Source organism: Melozone crissalis, unplaced genomic scaffold (genome assembly GCF_028551555.1).
Source record: "Melozone crissalis strain CALT ecotype California unplaced genomic scaffold, PUWL_Pcris_2 ptg000034l_1, whole genome shotgun sequence".
In the NCBI taxonomy this organism is placed as follows: Eukaryota; Metazoa; Chordata; class Aves; order Passeriformes; family Passerellidae; genus Melozone; species Melozone crissalis.
In genome coordinates, this window is record NW_026535812.1 from 16,558,773 (window position 1) to 16,583,549 (window position 24,777).

The 24,777-nt window shown below is 45.5% G+C and overlaps 2 protein-coding genes across 6 annotated transcripts in view; one reads left to right on the forward strand and one right to left on the reverse strand.

The window, feature by feature from the left end:
- Window positions 1-10,139, reverse strand: part of RUBCN (rubicon autophagy regulator) — a 28,221-nt gene extending 18,082 nt beyond the window's left edge. For 4 of the 5 annotated variants that reach the window (XM_054282354.1, XM_054282352.1, XM_054282353.1 and 1 more), the window contains exons 1-2: window positions 6,252-6,329; window positions 42-195 (exon numbers count right to left, since the gene is read on the reverse strand). In XM_054282354.1, the coding sequence (XP_054138329.1) occupies window positions 42-195; window positions 6,252-6,289 (192 nt within the window). In that variant the 5' untranslated portion in view covers window positions 6,290-6,329. Of the gene's footprint in view, window positions 1-41; window positions 196-6,251; window positions 6,330-10,068 lie in introns of those variants that run through there. The other variant, XM_054282355.1, reaches the window with a different exon arrangement.
- Window positions 10,140-10,186: 47 nt separating this feature from the next.
- FYTTD1 (forty-two-three domain containing 1) lies at window positions 10,187-23,546 on the forward strand. The gene is made up of 9 exons (XM_054282364.1): window positions 10,187-10,314; window positions 13,320-13,451; window positions 16,731-16,876; window positions 17,637-17,749; window positions 18,721-18,817; window positions 19,718-19,779; window positions 20,637-20,711; window positions 21,519-21,645; window positions 22,696-23,546. Exons 1-9 carry the CDS (start codon window positions 10,212-10,214, stop codon window positions 22,789-22,791), a joined length of 951 nt encoding a protein of 316 aa, XP_054138339.1. The 5' UTR covers window positions 10,187-10,211; the 3' UTR covers window positions 22,792-23,546.
- The last annotated feature ends 1,231 nt before the right edge of the window (window positions 23,547-24,777 follow it).

A 24,777-nucleotide genomic window follows, 5' to 3' on the forward strand; every position in this document is an offset into this window, starting at 1 on the left:
ACAGACAGACAGACAGTCGTGCTGTCAGGACAGAGCCATACCTTGTCATGGATGAGCCCATGGTAGAGGATGCTGTGCATGTCTCTGCAGAGCCGTTCCAAGCCACCATACTTGGACCAGACATTTGGGTTGCTGATGGACACCAAACCTTCCACTGTGGTCTTCAAGTTGCCAAGGAGCTTCCAGTGCTCTTTCCTGCACAGGAACACAGCAAGATATATCAGAGCTACAGCAAGAGAAACTTCACAACAGGAACATGGTATTGCACTCTCTCAAAGGAAACTCTGCTCAGGCTGAAACCTTTGGTGGTCCAGAAACCAGGAAAGGTGAGCTGAAGCACTTGGTGCATCCCTGTGGTGTCCCATACATGGTTTGTGGACAATAGGCCACAGTGTAATGATTCTTCTGATGAGTGGCAGCCACCACCAGGAGATACACAGAACAGACTGATGGCTCCTGCAATGCACCACATGCCCAGTCTGGGCCAAAAAACCTGGGGATTAACTTTCTAGCAGGCTCTTGCTCCAGTGACATGTTCTCCCTAAGAGAGCAGCAGCCCCTCAGGAGCACAGCAGCTGCACGGAAGGGTGTGAGGGCCACCACACCGAGCAGGCCCTGTGCTTACAGAGCAGCACTCCCTGAGCAATGCACATCACATTGAGAGCTCCAGTCCTGTCAGGATGCAGAGGTGATCCTCTCCCAGGGAGGGGACACCTCATCTGCATCTCCAGCTGCACAGCTGTTCTCTCGGCCCTCACCTGCTGTAGGCACAACCTGCAGAAACATTATCACCTTATGGACAGAGATTAGCAAACTGCTGCTGAGCTCTGGAGTATGCACAACAGCTCATCAGTATCATCCCCCTTGGCGGCCCTGCATACAGCAAGAAATCACCATTTTCTACCACAAAGCAGGAGCAATGGAGTAGAGAGGTAACATCATTTGACTATGGAAAAACAGCTTTGGGGAAGGAAGCTTTGGGTGACTGAGGTTCCCACTCAAGCTGCCTGACCATGTTGCCAGATGAACAGCAGCTGTCAAAAACACATATTCAAATAGGAGCCACTCTCTCAGAAGAACAGGAATGTTGCAAGGTACAGTCAGGAGTGTAAACAACAAAAAAAACAAAGGTCTCTGCAAAGTTTGTAACAAAAGCACTAACTGACACGCTAGCATGAAAGTTCAAGTTTTCAACTGGCAACAAACAAGACGGTGTTTCAGAAGTTAGTCCCTCTCACAGCCAAAACCGAACTGGATTTTCAAAACACAAGGGGAAAGAAGGAAAACAAATAAATAACATTATTGAAAACTGCTCTCATTTTCATCCCTTGGGGATCAAAGTGTGGGTCACATACTCACAATTAAAACAAAGTTTTTCTCACCAATATTCTTTTTGAGACTTGTTCACTACTGCCAAACTGACTAGTTGAACAAGCAGATTAATTCATCATTAACTATTGGCTCTAGTTCAAGCTGCCCATTCACTTCACTTCCTCATGAGGGAAACATCACCACTTCCAGTGCCCACCTAAGCTTAAACCACACAGGAGCCAACCCATCCCAGCACCAAGCCTGTCACCCTGACAGCACCACAGCCCTAAACCAGACCTGCAGTGCATGTGGCAGCATGTATATGATCATGTTGTACTTAAACTAACAGGCATGGGGCTTTATCTCAGAAGAGACTGAAGAAAAATGCACAGATGTAAATCACAGGCAGCTTCCTGAAGGAGATACAGCTTGGGAGGACACCAAAAATGATCCAGCTCTGCTGAATTTATGTGCTTTTCCCATCCTTGCCCTGAGCAGTGCAGATGTTCTCTGGCTGTGGATGCCCAGAGAGGAATCAGCAGTCCCTGGTCAAAGAGCACCTGCAGCCACTGAGCTCAGAGCACCAGCAGCTCCTCCCTAAGGTATTTCCAACACTCAGAGTTAGGAAATGCAAGTGAAAGCTCAGCCACGCCACTGATACTGCAGTCAGTGAGTCAGGGGAACTCCCTGCCATGTTATTTCAGGCTATAAGAAACAGGTGATGCACACAAGGATGTGTGGGTAGCACACACAGGGATGTGCCTTTCCAAATGGTTGCTCTCATTAAAGGACTTGTGCATCTCAAGAGGTAGAAACCAGGATCCATGGCTCCTTCCTAGCATGGGGAAACTAAGGGAAAGCAATCCTTGAACAAAATAGTCTCAGGATGTTAAAACATTGAACACAGAAGCACATAGAGAATAAGCCACATAATTAAAGCACCTTTTCAGAGGTGATCTTGAATCCACCAAAAGTGAATTAAGTCCTGGTAGGACAGTGAGTATCCTATGGGATTTGTTGGCCCAAAGCAGTTCACAAGTTAGACACACAAGACCTTTCTGATACTCAAACCCCAGCTGTTTCTGGGCTGGAACACTGAAAAGCACACAGGGACACAAGGCTAAAGACATGAGGACCCATATAGTTGGCTGCAGGTGGCAGGGAAACTGAGAGAGCACAGCTAACCACATTTCAGCTTTGACTGGACCCTGGGGCAACCCTGAATTAGCAGCAGCGTTTCTCCCCTCCCACTGACAGAGCCTTGGTTTCAGATGCCAGGAGGGATGGAGAAAGCCCAAGTTCCCTTTTCTGCTGGTGTTCAGAGCATTACTAAGAAATCTGCTTTTTTTCCTGAACAAGGAGGATTCTCCTTTGCTAGTGCTACAGAAAGGCTGGCATGGGGTAAGGCCAACTCATATTACATCGTGAGAATACCCCAATTTACAATAAAGGCAAAGTGAGCAATACCCCAGAGGGTCACAGAGCAAGCCCAGAGCTACCCCTGCAAGAACCACACATGGTTCTGCTCTCCTGATCCAGCAGAGCTTGGTTCCTCCAGCCAGAAGGACCAAGGGTACTTGCAGGGGCCATGGAGCAGCAGAGAGATCTCAGCTGCATCCCTCTCCTCCCTTAAAGACACCTCTGATCCTGCCTCCAATTTCAACCACGAGCTCCACAAACTTGGCACTGGGTCTCCTTTCTTTACCACAACAAACTCCATCTTCAAGTACAGCAACATCAACCTGTCAATGGGAACTGTCCCAAACATAACTGAACCTCTTGCACTGCAGTGATAAAACACAGAATACAGAATATAAATAAACACAGAATATTTTTTGCTAGCCTTGTAGCAAAAAATGGCTTAATGCTGCCACTGCTGACAACAGGAAATGCTGCTTGCTCTTCCAAGGCTTCCTCAGCCCCTCCATGCCAGCAAGGGTAGGAACTTCTCTTGGTCCAAGTCAGCAAACGTGACTCACAGCAGAGGCAGGGAGCCATGCTGCTGACTTCTTAGCTTAAAATAAAACCAAACCCTGATTACTTTCCAAAACAGAATCACACAGGTAGCCAGTGGTAAAAACTGAAAAATAACAATGAAGCCCATCTTCCTTGCAACCATCACCAGCTGTGTATCTCCTGTGCTCTGCAGGAAGCATCCAGCAATGCCTGCTTGAATCCTGACCTCCGCCTGGAAGACTCTCTTGATCCTTCTTAGCACACTAAAGAGGCTGTGCTAGGGATGCTGAGGTTATGGAGGGACTTCTGACAAATCCCCAAGGACACTCATTCCCGTGCTGGCTGTCAGCTCCTCCTGCAAGGCTCCACCAAGCCGCCCTGCGCAGAGCCTGCTCAGCCTCGCTGTCCCCAGATCTCCCAGACAACCAGCAGCCCCTTCCCTGGGCTCCCCCGCCCGCTCCTCGGGGCTCGGCACTGCTGGGAACAGGGATTGAATGAAGGCAGGCTCCGTGCAATCCATCTGCAGCGGCAGGAGTGGCTGACAGGCAGGGGAAGCCAGGAGGGCTCTGCCAGCCCAGCAGCGATGGGCAGGAATAGCTGAGCGGGCTGCCTGGGAAAGGGACACGCAGGGGAACTCACATCCATGCTGAAAGCTGGCACTGATGGAAAACGGGGGCACAGCCACAAAAGGTGCCCCCAGCAAACACAGCCCAGAGGAGCTGCTGGCTGATGCATTCCTGCTCTGCACTGGCAAAGGATGAGGCAAGAAAACAGGGATTAAAGGTGTTTTTTAACCTTCCCACGGCAGATAGCTTTACCTGCCCATCTGGCTAAGTCTCTCACAAGCAGATGACCACAACCTGTGGACACAGGGTACTGTCCATCGGGCTTCAATCTGCACAGAACCTGCCTGTGATGAGCATGCAGGCAGCCAGAGGCAGTGACAGGCAGAGCAGATCCCCACAGCAGCCCACCACTCTGAGAGCAGCTGCTCACATCCCTCCACTGCTCACAGCACAGGCTCCCTTCAGGAACCCTCTCCTCTGGCCCTGCTGTCCCTGAGGGTAATGCTGGCACCAGAGACAAAGGTGGCAGCTCCTTGCTAACCTGCCCAGCTGACCACTGGCCCATCTGCTCCCCCTGGACTGCTGTGTCCTCTGCACCACCCCAGAGCCCAGCTCTCTGCCCAGCAGGACAGCACTGGCCCTCCTGCCTCCAAGGACAATGTCCTCCCTGGATATCAGCATTATAGCACTTCCACTTGATGCATTTCAGACCTGCTCCTAGGAGGAGAAATCCAGCACAGGATCCTCATTGTCCTCTCCTGTGCTGGCTTAAGGATGGACTTCAGCAAAATAACTTTTGTTTCTGCAGTTTCTGTAATGCACAAGAAGATGGATCCAGTGATCTGTCTATTCCCTATCAGTAACAGCCACAATCCAGTGTGAAATGGCACCTCACTGGCAATAAAAATGCTAACCACATCACACAAAGGACAAGACAGGTTAAGGCCCACGCTGGATCCTCCCCAGGGAGCAGTGCCAGCCAGGAGAACAGGCAGGCTCCTGCCTGTGCCAGCACCAGCGGGGGATGATGCCCTCCTTGTCCCTGGGGGAGTGCTGGGGGTGGCACCACCCCAGCCCTATTAGTCACACGATGGCAGAGTCTGGTAGTGCAGGACTTGTGCTAGCAAAGGCAAGAAAATGCACAAAGACGAGCCTGGAAAGACAAAGCAGTGAATGCAGTCAATTCCTTTTACCTTTTGGAACCTGCTGAGTTTGAAGCATTAGTAAAGAGGGAGCACAGCTTGAACTGTGCAGATCAGAAGGCACCCCAAACCTGTGCTATAGCTTTAAAAGCACTGGTAGCATTTCCGAGCTGATATGGCAAGCAGGAATAGAGTGACTGGCTGAGCCCCTCAGATAAGGAATGCTTCTCTCCCATATCAAGTTTCAGCTGTTCCTTCCTCCCCAGCCAACACCTCCAATTTCCATCCAACATTTACCCTATGCTTGTGAGTGCCAGGGCAAAACCAATGCACCTGTAAAAATGTGAAGTAAATAGGACTTGCCACCAAAACACCTCCAGGGAACAGCCTCTGCTGCTCATAAATGCCAACAAAAAAGCCAGGCCTGAAGCACATATGAGACCACACAGCCGAGGTCACCGTGCTCACCACCAGCCATGTGCAGACACAGGGCCTCACCTTCAGGAAAAAGAGATAAATAAAGGAATTTCTGTTCAGCACCTGGAAGAGGGGATGCAGCCAGGAAGGCCAGGAGACAGGATCCCCGAGCAGCGAGCTGCAGAGCCACCTGAAGGGTGGCAGCACGGCGTCAGGGCGGGGTGGTTTCACCCTTAAGCTCAAGGTTGTGAAGCAGAGACCTGGCAGCTGCTGTGCTGGCCATGGCTGACTGGGGATACAGTGGGGACAGAGCACCGGGGTACTGAGGTGTCACATCCGCGGCCATCACGGCCCCTCCAGCGGCCAAGGCTCCTTCCCACGGCAGTGAGCAGAGATGTGCGGCCGCGGGTGGGCGACGGCTCTGACAGCCCGGCCCGCTGTGCGCTTCCTCCCACGAGGCACCGAGCCGGGGGCAGTGTCACGCTCTGCAAGCAGCGATCCCACTCGCGAGAGGTTTATTCATTGCCTGCTCGCCCCCAGGTACCCCCACACACCCACGCAGGACGCGAGCTCTCCAGGAGCATCCCCCGCGCATCCATCCCTACTGCTGGCACTGCTGCCACCGCACATTCCGCGCCGCGTCCCACACAAACACACACACACGGGAGGGCGGCCCCCCCACGCGTGCACACGCACAGCGCCGGGCCGCCCCCAGGCGCACCCACGCCGCCCGGCGCTGCCGCCGCGCCCCACACCCGCGCCCCGTGTCCCGCCTCCCACGGGCGCCCCCGCGGGCCGGGCCCCGCGACATCCGCGCCCGCCCCTCCCGCCGCGCGTGTCCCGCCGCGCGCGGCCCCACCGGCTCTCCGCGTGCCCCGCGTGGGGCCCGATGTCCATCCCGGGCGCGCGCGGCCCCGCCGCCGCCACCGCGACACCGTCGCGCGGGAGGGGCGAGCGCCCGCCACGCCCCGCCGCACCCACGGACTACAGCTCCCGGCGCGCACCGCGCCTCCGCGGCGCAGCCAGTGCCGCGGCGGACTACAGCTCCCAGCGTGCACCGCGGCGCTCGGCCGCCATGACGGGCTGACCGCTGCAGCCTCCACCGCCCCGGAGCTTTCGGTGCCCCCCGTGTTCAAAGCGCTGGGAAAAAGCACAATGATTGCTGAAATAACCCTCACCAAATCCTGCCTTGGACGTGATGAGGAAAATGCGATGGCAAGGGGGAAAAAAAACCAAACAACGTGTCCCAGAAGGACAGCTCATCGCTGATGACACCTGCAGAGACAGAGGGCTCTGCTCTGCCGCCCACTGTGAGGAGGATGTGAGAAATACAGCCCAGTAAGATGTGCCTTCCACCGAAATGCAGTGAAATGAGACTTCAAAAAGGAAAAAGTGATGCTGCTGTCTTTCGACTGAGAACAGTCAATGACAAGTTATTATCAGACATAAAACCTAGATATGTCTCTGGAGTTGTCTGATGCCTCAGAAACCAAAGCCAGGCATTGTAAAATGGAAATTCCCTGTAACTGTTACTTGGAATTATAACTATATGCTGCATACATGAAAAAGCACCCCTTGACATTTTCTATGTGGTTTATTTTACCAGCACTGTACTTCTGCAGCACATAGGGATACAAGGTTCTGTACTGCTGTTCTTGATAATAACAACAATAACGTATTTTTCAGAAGGTGCTTAATGAAGAGACCAGGACTCCTCATGCATCATAATTGTATACAAGTGTGGAACAACAACTTGAGTCCAGTTGTCAGGCAGAAATTTCTCTCACAGAGCCCACTGCACTGATTGAAACCACTGCCTGGCTTGTTAGGTCTCAGGGCATCAGACTGTGCTGACTCCCACACTGAACATATTGGAGGAAATCAAGTCATCCGGACTACTGTGATTGTTAGATGATCATGCCTGGTGAAATGGAGCATGCAGATAAAACTAACAGATCTAATTTAGTTCTTTGTAGCTCTCAGTGCCACGTGGAAGCTTTGTCACTTGGCTGGATGCTGACACACTCCTGAGATCCACACAGCAAACCAAGGGCTGATGTTTGCATGGTTGCCTTCGTGATCCCCAGCCATTCTGAACACAGAAAGAAAATACTCTTCAGGATCACAACTTGTGCCTGGTTTTCTGTTGTGCTGAGCAGCAGACAGCTGGCCTCCTGTTTGTATAACAAACACAACTTGTGGATATGGTAAAATCTGGGTTTTGTCTGATTTCCACTTGTCACGAGGACAGGTAGCATCTGCCACCTTTGCAGTTCATGTGTGTGTTTGGGGTAAACAGAGCATTTGTTTTTTGGTGTGACACAGTGCCCAGATGGAGCTGGACCCTACAGCCTCATGGAAATTTGACTTAATGCTTTTTCAAAAATTCATCTTTTGGCACCTCTATTTTTAGTAGTTTGTGCTAATCTAGCAATAGCATATTTGCTTTAGAAACGGAGCCTGATTGTAAGAACCTCCTACTCATCATCAATCACTTGTCATCCAATCTCACCTGGGGGAAAATGTTATCAAAAGTTTTTAAATCTGTGGCTCCAAAACTCCATGTCTGAACTTCTGCACCCCATGGAGAGCGCAGAGAAGAAAACAGGGTGGAACTGTCAGCCTCCAGCCCTGTGGTCACGAGTTTCTCCTGCCTGAAGGGAAAATCTTTCACTAGCTGGAGGTGTCCTGTGACAGTAACTGAGCCATTCTCTTCTAGACAATAGGAAGCAGCAGGAGGAACATTCAGAAACACATTTTGGCCTTAATTAAAAAGAGATGGATTAAGAGTGTAAATGGAGAGAGCAAAGCCTTGCCACCAGTCTGCAGCACAGGACACAGCTGAGGACAGAAAGCCTGAACTCACTGCTCTGATTCCTGCCTTTCATGGTAACACTCCTGGAAAGATCTCCCATCCTTAAGTCCTGCACAGTATTTCAGTGCAGGTAGCTGCCAGCACAGCAGCACAGAGCTGTGACAGGGATTACAGGCACGGGAGCTCGTTGTGTGTCAGGTTCTCGGGATATTGCCCTCGCCACAGAGTGTTTATTTTAGCAAATGCACAGATGGAATATGCGGGCAATGAAAGAAATGTGGGAGTGTTCCCGCTGCAAAGAGGTGTGTCCAAGGTCACGTATGGAAATAATTATCCCGACCCAAGGGCATTTGGAATACAGTCCCTGCAGTCTGGTATGGAGCTCCCCCTCTGGAGGCAAGCAGGCAGAGCCTAAAACAAGCTGTCCTTTGGGCATGCCACCTTTAGGACAGCTCAGCTCCCACAGAAAACTCAGGGAGGTGTGGACAGTAATGCCAGGTGACCATTGTGACCAGAGGAAATAGATGTGGGTTTTCTTTTCAGCATTTACTGCCTAGCTTCTGCAGGAAGTTCGTCCTCTGAGATCACCCTGTCAGTCCATCTGCTCCTTCCTTTTCTGTCTCTGGAACTCAGTGACCAATTTCAACCAACCACGAGCAAGATGTAGAGATTCCAGAGATAATTACTATCCCTTAATTGTAATAGAATGTCAAATGAAGGAGGTGCTGTTGTGTAAAAAAAGCCTTTTTATATGTAACTTGTTTAGCCATTAGGCACATGTGTACTGCTGACCCACCAATACCACAGCTCCAAGGAATGCAAATGTACAGGCAGCAGGGAAAGGTTTTGCTAGATTCCTTGTTAAAAAAACAATTTCTCTTCTGAATTTCTCAATCACATGATTCTGACCAAAAACTAGCAAAGATAACAACTCTGAAAAGAACCCAAAGAGAACAAACTATGGACACACTGTTCTGGGTTTAAGTAGTAATTTTAAGCTTCACATGGTATTTTGAAATAAGAACTTAGTTTGAACTCTGCTGTTTGACATTTGAAAACATAATCGTGCTCAAAACCACCCTGCATTGGTTTTGTTGTTCACAGAACAGATTATTTCTCTCAACTGCATGGGGGGTCACAGGCAAAGGCATCTCATAGTCAACTTCTCAGCTGAACACCCTTCCCTGCCCTGCAACACAGAATGGTTGGATTGGAGGGGATATTTAGAGGTCAGGTGGTCTGACATTTTCAAATCTATCAGGCTGCTCAGAGCCCCATCCAACCTGACCTTGAGTGTTCCAGAGGTAAGGCATCCACCACCTCCCTGGAAATCTGTGCCACTGTTCTACCCCTCTCATCGTAAAACAATTCTTCTTTATATCCAGTCTAAATCGACCTTCTTTTGGATTAAAGCCATCACCCCTTGTCATATCGCAACAAACCCTGCAAAAAAATCTGTCCCCATCTTTCCTAGAGGCCCCTTCAAGTACTGAAAGCCGGTAATGAGATCTCCCGGAGCCTTCTCTTCTCCAGGCTGAAAACCCCCAAATCTTTCAGCCTGTCCTCGTAGAGAGGTGCTCCATGCATCCAGCCCCTCCGTGACCCCCTCAGCCCCCAGCAGTCTGCAGCCAGCCCAGGACTCCGTGTCCTACTGCAGAACTGTCCTGTCCTCCATCCCCCTGCACCCTGCCGGCAGCTCCGCTTCCCCCGCCACCCCCCGGGCCGGGCCGGTGTGCCACTCACTCCTCCCAAGGACACTGTCCCTGGAGACGCCGCTTCTGGAAGCCAGCACACAGCGAGACCCGCGCCCCCGCCGTCGCCCCCCGCCGTCGCCCCCCGCCGTCGCCCCCCGGCGCTGTACCTGCTCCTCCCGGCCGCCAGGAGGCGCGCTGCCAGAGGGGCGCTACGCCGCTCCCCGGCGCGGGCGGCTGTGCTCTGGGCTGGGCGAAGCTGCTGCGCATGCGCGAGCCCGGCTGGGGGCGGTCCGGTGTGAGGGAGGCGGCCATGAACGCGTTCGGGGCTGCGGCACCGCTCCCGGGCTCCTCGGCCGCGGCGGGGGCCCGGCACGGCGGCGGCGACAGCGTGGAGAAGATCGACATGTCCCTGGGTGAGGAGCGGGGCCGGGGCGGCCGCTGTAGGCGACAGGGCGGGGGGCTCGGGCTGAACCAAGTGCCGGGGACGGGGAGGGGCGGAACGAACCAACGGGGCTGTGTCGGGCACCGGCTCGGGCGGAACCAACGAGAGCGGGGGGTGGGGAGGGGAAAGGACGGGACCCTCCCACAGCGGGAGCGCAGGAGGGGCGAGGGTGGCGCCGGGGGCTGGGCACGGCGGCGAGTCCCGGGCGTGCCACCGATAGCGGCGGGGACCCGGGGTCGCGATCCTCGGCGGGGAAGAGCCGGGACCCCTTTGTGTCGCTTGGCGGTGTGAGCAGGCCGCAGAGCGGGACACTGCCTGCTTCTGGCCCGGTGATGCCCGCAGTACCCAGGCCTTAGGCTGGGCGGGCTCGGGGAGCGTCCCAGGGCCTCGCCTGGCGCTCGCATCACAGGGTTGGGTGAGGTTTGGTGGTCTCTCAGCTGGCCTGGCCTTTTTATTCTTCTCAGGTTTGGAAATCAGCAGTGGCGAGTCTCCCGTGTAACCTCTTTGCAGGATAAGACCGGCCACGCCGAGCATGACATCACCTGTACCGCGTAGTTTGCTGTGACAATGTGCCCCGTTGTCCCCTGCCCTCCCATTGCAGGGTGTGTGTGTGTTAGGAACTTGCACAGACTCGTTACAGACCTGCAGAGCTGTGTCTCTCCAGCCGACAAACTGACACCCACACTGTAGATACTTGGTGAGGTATCTCAGAGAAGTTCTGTTCTGGTGCTGTGTACTGAGTCCCCTTAACACTCAGGGGCAGTTTGGTGTGTTAATGGGCTGCATCTTCCAGTTTACTTTTATCAGGAAAAAAAGAAAATTTAATTGGCTTTCTACTCTCCAATACTGCTTTGTTATACTACCAGAGCATGATAGATTAGTGCTACCAGGAGACTTCCTTCAAAAAGCAGATTCATAGTGTGAACTGAAATTATTAATGGTGGACTTGGGCTCTTTGTGGGCCACCATAAAATAAGAAGATATGTACAATTTTTCCCTCTATAAATAATTCAGTGGAGTTCTTTGGGCAGTGGAGATAACTTGTGAAATGATGTTTAGATTTTGTCTGAATGTAGAGTAGTGCTACAGCATTCATAGAAAATTAAATCTGTTTCTATCCATTGCACACAATCTTTGTTTTCAGGGTTGCTAATAGAGTTGTTGATCCTGGCTTGTTGTATTTTCACATATTCTAATGTTTCCTGGCTGAGTTAACCTTTCAGTCAGTCATTGCTATATGTCCTGGCCATTAACTACAAGCAGACTGCAAAGGGCTGTTGCAGTGTCATGAGGGTGTTGTTTTAAAGTGGTGCTGTGAAGTGGGTGCTTCTTTGGGTGTGTGAGAACGTTGTCACCCCAGCTGCTGTCCCCAAGTGAAAGCTCTGTGTCAGGTGTAGCCACAGAGAAGATGCAGTCCCACATCTAGTGTGATATCAAAGGAACTGACATGACCCTAATCTAGGAAGTCCTAAGATTGAGATCATGATGTTGGGTAAATTCTCATATAGTGATAAAGATTAAACATGTTTTGCTTGTGTTATGTGCAGCTGAGCTTCCAGTTTGATACTGCTCCCAGATAACTCTGCTGTTCTAGCTGTAGTTGTGGTCTCTCATCTCATGCAGGATAGGGGACTGCTTCAGTGTGGCTCCTCTAACAAATGCATGAAGTCCCAAATGTCCTTCATTTACCCAAATAAGAGAACAGCTGAATCTTAAGTCTAAAAAGTTGTGACCTTGTGTGCAGCAACTTGAAAAAATTTGATTCAAGATGAAGCAGATGAGCTGTGAAGCATGAATCCATGTTTGGCTTTGGTTTTGTTTGTGTATGAAAGGATAGTTTGGAATCCTTGTTCCAGGGACACCCCATTTGGTAAAGAAGATTGTGTAGGTATCAGTCCCTGAGTGACCTGCATCAGTATTCTTGTCCTGGTAGATTTTTGCAGCAAAGTGAATTCTTTTTCTCTTAGCTTTCTTTTGACTGCATGCAAATCATTGCATAATAGTGTTGTGATTTTTGTTGTTTATGTTTTTTACACTGTTTTCTCTGTTCTGCCCCTTTTGAGTCCATTTGAACTCAGCCACAAACACAGTAACCCCATTTCCATCTTTCCTTGACTGAAAAAAGACTGTCCAGCTATTTGGGGAGGCTCCCTACTGAAACATGACATTTTTATCAGTTGTGCTCTCATGATAAAGATGCAGTAAACTCAGTTTGGCAGTTTCCTTTAAGGTGTTCTCGTAAACAAGCTGGCAGTCAGATAAAAGCTGCCACACCTCTTTACTCTCCTGAGCTGGCTACCAGGTCAGTGAAGGAAATCAAGCTGGTGTAGCATAATTTGCACTGGACAGACCTGCTGTTTGCTTTTCATCAGCTTGTTTCTTACACATATTTTTGAACTGATTAATGACTTGTCTGGGATTGTTTCCCTGGACAATAGATAATTTTGGATTGTAGATTCCTGGGGAGAGATGTCTTGCTTGCCTTTTTCCCCATCATTTCAGTCCTGGTGAACACCTGAAGATAACTGATGGCTTGAGTTGTGCCTGTGTGATCTTTCTTAAGTAGCTTAGGATGAAAGAACTAAGGCTGGAATTGACATTTTATCTGGTCTCTGCAAAGTCTGGGCATGAGATTGGAATTTCATTTTCTTTAACCATGTACAAAAACTAATGGAGTCACTCAAATTAAAATTTAATGCTGGGCTGAATGCCATGGTCTTACATTGATCTTACATGTGTCTCACATTTTCTGGATGTATGCAACTGCTTCCCTTCTGCTGGGGCATTGCATTATAAAGTAACTTCTGTAAGATATAACAGGGACTGGATGTTTAGAGTGCTGATGTTTCTGGAACCTTAACTTGTATGTGCTGCCTTTGCAGGATTGATTGGTCTGTCTCCTGTGACTCCAGGCTCTTTGGGGTTTTTATTCAGTATTTTATACAGTATGTCAATTTTTCTTTTTTCTTTTTGTAGATGATATCATCAAGCTGAACAAGAAAGAAGAGAGAAAGCAATATTCTCCCAAAATAAAAAGAGGGCTTCAGCAGAATCGAGCTCAGCAGTTCAGTTCACAAGGCTCCAAGTGGGGAATGCAACAGCAGAAAGGTGTGTGTGCCAAACAGAACACAGATTCCACATTATCTTTCTTGAGCTGAAAGATAGAATAATGAAATGTGTGGATTGACATGGTCATTTCACTTGTCTTTCAAATAATGTCTTTTGATTGTAATTCAGGGGTATTTTTAATCTATTTATACTTGGTTTTGTTTCTGATTCAGTGTGAGAAAGTAATTGACATGTTTGGCCACCAGGGAGCTTGGATGCTTGAAGGACTGTCTTTGACTCAAGGAAGAATTGGCTTGCTTTCTGATTCTTCAATTTAATTTTAATTTTGGAAATTGTGATGATGCCTTGCCCCTTCTCAGAGATGGACAGAACAAGTGCTTATGCCAAAGCCTTTGTACTGGGAGATGTGGAGACCTTGCCAGGGCTCAAAGCTTTGTGCCAAAGAAAAGCAAATTCATATTTGCTGGGTAGAATTCTCTTTACAGGCCCCTCCAAATGATCTGTTACTATAGACTGTGGTCCTGGATCAGGAATATTTAAATGGAGGGTGCACAGTGTGAGTTGGCTCTTCTTGTAAGAGCTTGAGATGCAAAGGAAGAACTGTGTCAGCCTTCTTAAGCCAGTGTTCTTACAGTGGAATACAAAAAGGGGAAAAAGTCAGGCAGGGAGTGAGGAGAGGAAAAGTGCACCATAACAGCTTTGCTGTAGGTTCCCCCAAGTAACTCACTTTTTTCTTTTAATAAACAGTAGAAGTTTTAAAATTATTCCCAGGCTTTAGTTCAGTACATGGAGAGCTCCTGCTTGAAGTGCAGGCTGGTTTTGCTTGCAATTAGTTTTGTAAAGTATCTATTTAGTACAGAATGATCAAAATGTGGAAGAATACTGTCTGATAAGAAAGCTTACCACCATGAGCTAATTAGGTATTTAAGTTAATACATGCCATTTCTTGTGTAGTAGCATTCCTTTAAAACAAAGACACATCTGTCTGGTGTACTCACAATGATCCCTGTGTTATCTTTGTCTTGCCTAGTGTTTGTTGTAGCAGCAGCTCCTCCTTTGTGTCTTAGACACAAATGTCTTTGGGGATCAGTGGAATTTGTGTTACTCAGGGCTCAGAGGAGTTTTGGTTTCTTTGCAGACCCACACAAGTGTGTTACTTGTACATGTCTAATAAATTGGTGACAGGGCTGGAGAAAAATTTACATCTCAGCCCAGGTGTGAGGATATTTGTGTGGGTGAAGAGTAAGTGAATTTAAGTTGTAGATTATCAAACATGTAGGCTCTGTTTATAACTGCAGTTGTCAAGTGCAATTGTTTATCATCAAAAGACCACAAAAGAAACAAGTATTAGGATTTAGAATTTTAGGAGAAACTTGATCTGTATACTTGAAACTCTAAATACTACTGTCTTAGGCAGTTACTTTTCTCTTCTGGAACCTTACCAGCTTCTCTGCCTGTGTTCTAGAAAAAAAGCAAACAATTTCTTTGCAAAATTGCCAGATTCATGACATCTTGAAACATTGTGAATAGTTTCAACTGCTCCCTCCTATACAGCTTGGCACATTTTCTCCCGGTGAAAACAAATCTCTTGTATTGTTTTTAAGCAGAAGGTGCCATTAAATAGTTCTTGTGAGCATTCTAGTTATTAGTAGCTTAGCAGTAGATTTATTGCTACTCTGATGCTATTGAAGTTACCCCCCTAATAAGTAGCAAAGCCTCTGTGGACAACTGCAGAAACCACAAATGATCAACAGTGTTCAGTTCTTGTGGTTTTAGAAGTGGCTGCCAAACTTTCTGGAAAGAAGTGAGGAATTTGAGCTGGATTCTGTTCAGCTTTTGGGGTTAAAAGCAGAGAGATGAGCATTGTTCATATAAATAAAAGTTGTCCTTGGTGATACACAGAATGCAACTGCACAAAGCCCTGTGCAGCCTGAGCTAACTCTGAGGTTTTCATTTATTTGAGCAGAGATTGGTTTATAGAGCTTGTGAGGTCCCTTTCAACCTAGGCAACCCTGTTTCTCAGCTTTTCTCTTGGAAAAGAAGAGCATTTGCTAACCAGCCACAAAATGTGTGTACACAGCAGTTTTCCATAGCAAATTGATCTGAGCTGGATTCTGACCAGTGGCTTGCCTCATGTCATGGCTCCTGTCTTGTGAGAAAGCACAGATTTATTGTCAATGCTGATAAGTCAGATATGTTAAAACTAAATGTGTGTGTTGCTGGAGAGCTGACTCCTCAGTCTGAAATTTGTTTTGCAGCCTGAGGTTCTAGAGGCAAGGGTGCTTGAGAACAAAATTGGAGCATGGTCTGTATTCACAGCATGAAGCTAAATGACTCCAGACTGGGTTAATCAAACCCTGGTAACTGGAGGAACTACAGAACTCAGACTTGCAAGCCTTTTATATTCAAAAGCTGCTTTCAGCCCTCAGTTTGGCTGCACTGCCATGCAGACTTCTAATTGAAAACACTTCAAATGTGATATAATTCATGTGCTGTTTAATGTTCTTTCCTTCTAAGTCATGTCTTGGGAACCACTGATTTAAATAAATAATCTTTGAAGCTGTTTTGGTTTTTTTTTCCTTTTAAATTAAACTAGTAATTTGAAGTTTGCTGAATGGGTAGGAAGCTGAGGGACTCTGGTTTGGTTTTATATTGTTCAGTACTTGATGAAGTTCCATTTCAGAGTATTTTGGTATTTTTCTGTGCTAGAAGACTTTTAAGTTCTTTCTGCAGACATGTGAGATAAGAAATTTTCAGCAGAAATCAATGCAATGAACTACAGTAAAGCTGTGCTCTGTGGGAGAAACTGATCATTGCTGTGCTGGGGCTTGGGCCAGACCTGCCAAACAACTGAGTGACCAAATTGTCTTCAAGTGTAGTGCTGGCCTCTGCTCTAAGGCTTGAAATGTGCAGCCAAATAACTTGTGCTGCCTGCAAGGTGTCGAAGGAAGGGGACCAGGACACCAGCTGGTTCATCACAGGTCCAGTTTATTGAAGAAAGCATCAAACACTTATACAGCAAATAATAAGCTTATGAATATTCTGTAAGCCAAGAAATCTATTGGTTAAACTATACCATGAACTCTTCCTCATTCCTTAGGGGTTACATCTCTCTTTTCTCATGTCTCTTTCACTATTTGTTATCCTACTACAGCTAGGCCCAAGGACACACTATCTAGCAGGTGCAAAACTTGGAATTAGCCACGGCTTTGTATTTTTCCAGTCTCTAGTCACCTAAATTTCCCAACAGCAAGGCATCTTACAGCATGCACCTTTTCCTTTCAGGAAGAATTGTTGAGCTTTCTGTGCTTGTTGCAGGTTATGGAAAGAATCGTTTGGGGCGCAGAAAGAAGGTAGCAGGGAAGAAGCGTTCTTATGGAGTCATAACTGGCCTGGCAGCCAAGAAAGCTCTGGGTTCACACAAAGGAATCAGTCCTCTGAACAGACAGCCCCTGAGTGAAAAGGTAATTCATCAATGCAACCCTGGTGATTCGTGTCAGAACAGGTTAAAAAATGAAACACGAGTGCTTCAGAAAAGTGCTACTGAAATATAAAATGGAGACAAATGGTACAAGCTTTTATCAAATTGGGAATGTGTTAGCTGAGTTCTTGTTTGTTTTGAGTGGGCTGGATAATGACTAGGTGTGAAAATAGTTTCTAACACCTAATTGGAGTGCAGGTCATGAGAGTTGAAGTACAGAAGTATATTCTGCAAGTATGGAGGGAGTTACTTGTATTTTTACAAGAAAAATTGTTTTTTTTACAGACCAGTAATTCAGCCAACTTGCAGGTGCTAAACTTGTGCTGTTACAAAAATGCAAGTTTTTGCAGAATACTAAACTCCATCAATAGGCTCCCTTCTCTGCACTGCTCCAGTGCATTGTTGCCTGCTTCATCTCATTCAGTGTTGTAGAATTGGTATTGCCTTTGGATTTCTGACACAGACTAATTTTAAGATACATGCAGCATGGATTTTTGTCAGTTTAGGGAGATAGGGTAATGAAAAAATAACTGCTAAGGTATGTTGCTTTTTGTTTGCTTCTGAGGATGTGGAGAATATAGAATTCATGAAATTGTAGAAGGTGTTTTCAAACTATACTAGATTGTGAAAGGTAGGCAAAGCCAAGTGTATTCTAATCACAGTTTGTAAATGGAAGCTGAAAGAAAAACGTTGGTGTGTGTGTATAGCATACATTATGCTGAATATATTTATTGTTTTTTAAGAATGCACAGCGGAATTACCCAGTCTTGAAAAGGAAAACAAACCTGCAGAGACAATCTGAAATGCAGAGAAAACAAGCTCCTGCCCTCAGGAGGTCTGCCCTGCTAAACAGGAGGTAAATTATCAAGCCTGCTTTCTGAACACCACTTGGCAACTTCCCATGGTGAATCTTGTTTGACAGGACTGAGGCTAAGAGAAGACAGTAGGTACTGGGGTAGCAATATGGTCAAGACTTTGTGTGTGAAGTTCTACAAATCTGGAAACCAATAATGTGCCAAACATGGGCTCAATACAAAGCCAGGTGTTTGTTATGATGTAGAGCACTCAGGAAGTGCCTCTATGTGTGAGCCCCTGGTATTCTGCCTTCAGTTCAATCACAGGCAGCCTCTATTTGAGCAACCTGATCTTGTGGAAGGTGCCCCTGCCTGTGACATGAAGGTTGAGTCTAGGGGTTCTTTAAGGTTCCTTCCAGCCCAAACCATTCTGTGTTTCATGATTCTGTTTGGAAATGGCTGCTGTGGATTTTGATAGCTCAGAAGGGTTAGCCATGGTTTAGTGAACTTTCTAAATGCCTTTGTGGAAGCTGGTGCCATCTGCAGCTTCAGGAAGGCCATTGCATGTTTTATTTGTGCTGGAATTACCGTGTGTTATCAACTGCAATGGAAATGGTCTCCATGATAAAAGGTTTCACTCTGTGACTATATTGTGAAAACTGTAAACAAACTTTCTTTATTTTTTAAAGAAAATTTTAATTTTAATTTTTAAATTTTTTTTTCTTCTAACCAGCAATGTTTAAAGTGCTGGAGGATGCTGAACAAAGTGAAAAGCAGAGTTAATGACCATATTGTCCTGTGATGTATGAACATTAGGCTTCTATGTGCCAGCAGTGATTTCTCCATTTATGAGTAATGTGTTTCATTCATAGTGGATGAGGAGCTCATCCCATCTGAAGCATTCAGCCTCAAAGAGGCAGCACTAAAGATGTCTTTATGGATGTTTTGGGCACTTGTTTGACTTCCATAGTAGTGTCTCTAAGGTGTTTCCTGTGGAGCCTTTTATAACTATATTTTTTAATAAATATTACAGGAATAACATGCCATCTACGTTTGTCAGAATTGGAAACAAACTGAATCAACAGAAAGATACTCGTCAAGCAACTTTCCTGTTTAGAAGGGGCCTGAAGGTAAATACAAATGTTGAAAAGAACAAGGCAGCTGGGCTATAGATTCTAAGCTAACCTGTAACACTGATATTAATGAATCAACCTCAAATATCAGATCTGAGTAGAAACTTGAGGTGCACTGGGAAATACCCACAGGTTCCAGGGAAGTGTACTCATTCTATAGTTACTCTAATCCACTGAGTCTTGCTTCACATTCCAGTGTAATTGAGCAATTCTGAGGGGCATGGGACTTGTCAGTGTTTGAGGGCAGTGTCAGGGTATTAATTTTTCCTTTAAAAAGTTAATGTTAGAAAGCTCTGTCCAGCTTTTAAAAGTCATCTTCAGGTGAATAATAAAGCAGAAACACATTTTAGAATCTGATTATGTTTGGTTTGCTTTTTTAGTTATTTTGGGGTTATTTATTTCATTTATTTTAGTTACTTAAAGATTTTTTAGTTATTTTTAGTCGGATGGAGAGATTAGAGAGTGCACATAATTGGTGGGTTTGGTTTTTATTTGTGCCCCCATTCTACATCTGCCATTGTTGTGACTGTAAGTAGCTGTTGTCTTCCTTCCAGATGGTTTGCAAAATTACAGACAAGATCAGGGACTAGACAGACTTTTCTTGCTAATGTAGTAACATTTTGATCTATCTTAGGCTGACATAGTCCTCCAAAATGTTGCCATTGCTTTATGGGCAGTTTTGTTTAAATCATTTTGTGTTCTTAAAGTAATTTCTTTTCAAGGTCTTATGACATTAATAGGACTCTTATCTTTGAAGTCCCTCTGAAAGTACAACCCTGTTTGTGCAGTGTGTACTAACAGCTTTAAACTTCTGTTTTTGAACTTCTCTATTTCCAGCTGCTACAATAGGAATTGAAACAATATTCAAATCTGGTGTCTGTACTGATGTGTTTTCAGGTGCAGGCCCAAGTGCAGTCAACAGATGATCTTGATAATCAGACAGTAAAGAGAACTCGTCAGTAAGTATCTAATTTGGAAATCTTCAGCTTTGTAGCACATAAGATTCTCATTTTAGCTCAGACTTCCCAGATATGATAATAGAAGGGGGGTGGATTTTTTTCCCCTCTAGGCACATCAATTAGAGTGACAGTGATCCTCCCCCTATTCTTAGTTATTTCCTAAATTATCTTCTAATTTAACCAGGAGGAGTTGGTTTGCATAAGACATTTGCAGGAATGAGGGGGAACATGGTAAGAGGATCAGGCTAATCTCTAGTACTCATGAATACTGCATAGACTAGAAGAAAAATTCAAATGTCAATGTTATCCTGAGCTCTTGTTGTAATTTTCCTTTTATTTAATATGCATATCAGCCTGTGAAGCAGTTTAGAAATAAAAAAGGCAGAGCCCAATGAGGCCACTTGGCTCTTCCCCCATATACTCTTCCCATACTAATAATCTGTGCTTGCTGGGCTCTTTGCAGGGTGTTTCTTGGGAGCACAAAAGGCTGAGGAAAGCAGCAGGTGCCACAGAGTGGAGTCTGTCACCTCTTGAATTTGCTGTGTGGGCCATTTTGGCCCCATCTGTGGCAAAGAAACTGAATGTTTTACAAAAGTAAACTCTTGGGTCAGGGCTGTAGTTCTGGTGCACCTCAACAGCCTGGGATTTAGTGTTCTCCTGAATAGGTGTAGGCAATGTAAAAGGTAAAAGGTACAAGAATCAATAGCCAAGTGTCAATAGCATATGATCTTCGTACTGGCCAACATTCTGAAATCTTGCACATTCTTGCTGGCCAATATTTTGAACATACCTTTAAAGATACCCTGACTGAAATCTCTGCACGATTTTTGTAAATGATTTTTGTCTTTTCAAACTAGATGGCGAACTTCTACCACAAGTGGAGGGATCCTGACTGTGTCTATTGACAACCCAGGAGCAATCATAAGCCCAGTGTGAGTTTTCAATTAAGTTGTGAAATGTTCAGAACATAAATGAAATTGCTGCTTTGAACCATTTAGTGCATTCCTTGCAGGTATTGTTTCAGGTGACCTCAAAGTCATAGCTACTTGTGAAGGCTTTTAAGCCTGGCCCCTTTCTGAGTGTTTCTGAGCAGTGTTTGAATAATATCACAGCTGGATCTCACATGTCAGCTCCCAGTTAGGAGCTTGATGTGGTGTATAGAGTGGAAGAGTGGTGGGCTGGTAGATTTTCACTTTGTCCCTTCCAAATCCAGCCATGTCACAGCTGTTTTCCACCTCGTAGTGGAAATAAATGAGCACCTACTTGATATGTAATGGTAACAGTTACTTCCTGATTCATAAAAATACTGCTGGACTTGTGCTTAAAGAGACCATTGCTGTATTTGTGTTTGGGAAGCTGATGGTACCGTTGTTAAAGTGTTACATTTTAAAAATGTCTTGATTAGCATTTCCTTGGTACCGTTTTATCAGTAAGGAAGACTGTACCAATTTTTATTTTTTGTATTTATAGGATTAATTAACCACAAATTACACATTTGTCAGTAGAATTGCAGATAAAAAATAAGATGGTTTCCTGCTGGGACTCTTTGTGTCTGATAACAATAACAAATGGTCCCTTTTTTAGTTCTGCCTGACTTACCTTCTTGAATTTGTGCCCTCCAGCTTTTTAGCCAGCCTGGTCAAATGGTTTGATGAAAAATTCATACCTCTATCAGCATTAAGGCTTTCTTGCATAAAACACATGTTCATCATGTTCTTTGTAACATTCTTTTTTCACAGTTCCCAGAAATTACGATTAACTCGTAGTCCTGTGCCATCGTTTCTGATGAAGAGGGACCAATCTGAAGAGAAGAAGATTCCAAAAGGGGTTCCATTGCAGTTTGATATAAATAGTGTTGGAAAACAGGTAAATGCAATTTTCCTCTTGCAACTGTGAAAGTAGTTTCAAGACCAGTAAAAGCCAGTGAGGCACTTTGCTCCTTGACTGCCAAGTGACAGAAAGAGAGAACTGGTGACTACTTTTGTTTCCACTTCCAGGCTTTCTGCTAACTCCCTGTGTAACTTCAAGCAAGTAGCTAAACTCACTGTTCCTGTTCTTCTAGTTCATGCCTTGCATGCCCACATGATTTAAATGGGATTTAAAATGTTGAAGATTTCTAAAAGGTGTCCTTGCTCTGCTTGCATCAGCAACTGTGAATAATTCAGAGATGAGCTGCTTTCAGCTGTGTCACCTGCCTGGAACCCTGGCAGCCAAATTTATAAGGCAACTTTTGCTGTCCACCTAGGAAAAAAACCCAAAAACTAAATGTGAGCATTTAAGGGCTTGAAAGATGAGCAATTTTTGACAAGTTTCATGAAGACAGGTGATTTGGTGCAACAATCCTAATGCTGTCATGGAAGGGATTCTTACAGGGTGACAAAGTTTGACACTGTTCTTTTAATCAGCTCCTTAGTGCCAGCTGTAGAAATCTGCATGGAGTCAGGGCATCAATCTGCATTTGTTCCATCCAGGAATAAGAACTATGTCAGAAAGTCCACTAATGTAGTGTAAAATTAATCAAACTTCTGGATTAGACTCCAGCTTGCTGCTGTAGCTGAGTGAACTGGAAAGCAACTTGAATTAAAATGGTGAAAATGTTGCATTTGTTGAAATTGCAGAGAATCTGTGTGGGGAAATGTGTACTGGAAGTTCCATTTTTCAGTCTGTTTGTCCTCAATTTAACTGAAAATATTTTGAGTAGGCTTTGAGTATTGACATTACATACCATGTGTTCTTAATGAATTCTGAAAATGCAAGCTATGGATCTGTAGTCCAGTCTGATTTTTAAATGGTGTGGGAAGTGACAAAAAATCCACGTGAGGCAACTAAGGAGTCAAGTGATGATATAGACTGAAGAAAAAACTGTTCTGTAACCTAACACCTTTAAAGTTTTGGTTAAATTACTTTGTTTTTCAGACAGGGATGACGTTGAACGAGCGATTTGGGATCCTGAAGGAGCAGAGGACAGCGCTGTCTCAGAACAAAGGAAGCCGTTTTGTAACAGTGGGCTAACCCGGCAGATGGACTTGGGCACTGAGCCCACCTACCTAAGCCCCTGAAATAGAAGTGGGCAGAAGAATACAGCATATGTCACTAGAATTCTCCAGACATTTTGCTAAGATGGTGGCAGAGCTATCTCTCTTTATTACTTTTACTTGGAACGGTAAAAGACTTTAATGCCCTGAGGGAGAAAAGTGGAAAGAAACTGATCCCACGTAGTTGCACCATCACCTGGTTGGAAAAGATTCTGTTGCCCAGCTGAGTTCTTTGACCCCTCTGTTATGGTAAAGATTGTTTAAGTGTTTAATTACAAACCCCATTTTAGGGTTTTTTAGGGACTGCCTTTGAGCTCTTTCAGAGACCAGTTTAGCACAGAGCCTCAGTCCGTGGATCCTTTGGTAGCGATGTAGCGGCATTTTTCATGGGAGCATTGGTTCTGTACTTCTTTGTGCTTTTAAAGTTCCATTTTTTTCCTTTCTTGAAAACTGTTTTGCATCCTCACATTCACAAATAAAGCTGTTAGCTGAGACCCAAAATTTGTAACTGGGATGGAGACTATTCTACTCTTATCCTTAAAAGTGGTCCAGATCATATACATATTGGAGGAATACTGCAGAGGCAGTGTGAGAGTCCTTTGTGTTCCAAATAGCTCAACTTCATCATTCTCCTCTGTAAATGGAGTTTATCCATCTCCTTTTCTTCTTATATTTCTGATTTTTATTTCTTTTTGAAATGTTTTTCACAAACTAAATGCAATAACTTCATGTTTTTGAGCCTTCCTTCACAAGGAAGTCAGCAGTATGGTAGAGTTTCTTGCCCTCCCAGATACAGGATTCTCATCCTGCATATTTTGCCCCAGAGGGTTTTCTCTAACTTAAAAATAGCTGGAGGCAAGCAATCTTGTGGCACTTGTTTGTTTATACCAAAGAGAGGTAAGATGTGAAGCTGATCCAAAGTGGTCAGACATCTGGAAATTGTCTGAAACTGAGGAACGTTTCTGGAGGAAAGCCCTCACTTTGCCAGCGTGTGTAAGGCATTAGGCAGGAACATGTAGCCACCTGCTTTAAGCATAGCTCTGTGCATCAGAATCTGCAGGATAGTAACAAGTGGGGCATCCTCAATCTGTATTTATATAATCCCTAAAACTGAGGCACCTCTTCAGAATTGCTTCCAGACCAGGCATTGATGATCTTGGCACTGCTTTTTGGTGAGGAGGGTTAGGTATCGTCAGGTACAAGAGGGGCTGGCTTGCTGCATCCAGGAATGTTTATGGTGTTTGAAGCAGGTTTAACTCCTTTTCACATTCTTGAAGAATTTATGTTTGACAGAGTTGGTTTCCTTGCATTTTTATCTCAAATTCCAAGTTAACTAGCATGTACTGGCAACTTCAACCTTGAAGAGCACTTGACAGCAGAAGGGCTTTTTTTTTTTTTTTGGGTATCGTTTTGAAGTCAGAGTGCACTCTGATGCTAAATAGGACTTAAACCCTTGTTTTTAATGTTGGAAGATATACCTTAGCAGAGGCAGACTAAATGTAATGGTGTTAAGGTTTCTTTCTCAACTACTATTAAGATTTATTTTTTTTTTAATAAATGTCCCACTGTTAGAATTTGACTAGGTAAAGAGTAGTCAGTCATCCTGTTTCAGTGTATACGTTTTTCATGTGCCAGGATGCAACAAAAAAATTCTTTTGCATCAGCCTAGATGCAAAACATTGATGCAGTGCATCAAAAGTGCTAGTTTGTATTTAATGAGAAGATGCTTTACACTGTACCTTTTGGTATTTTTTGGAGAAGTTATTACATTTGATCTATTCTGAAGCTGTTAATTTTTTTTTTTAATAAAAAGTTACAGGTTTTATATTGTCTTGTTCCTGTTATAACCACCTGGGCAATATACTGGTTATATGAATTTTCTGATAGCTTGCAAGGGGTTCTTATTAATCAAATTCTTATTAAATATTCTGAAGAAAACAGTAGAAAGCAACCTAACTTAAAA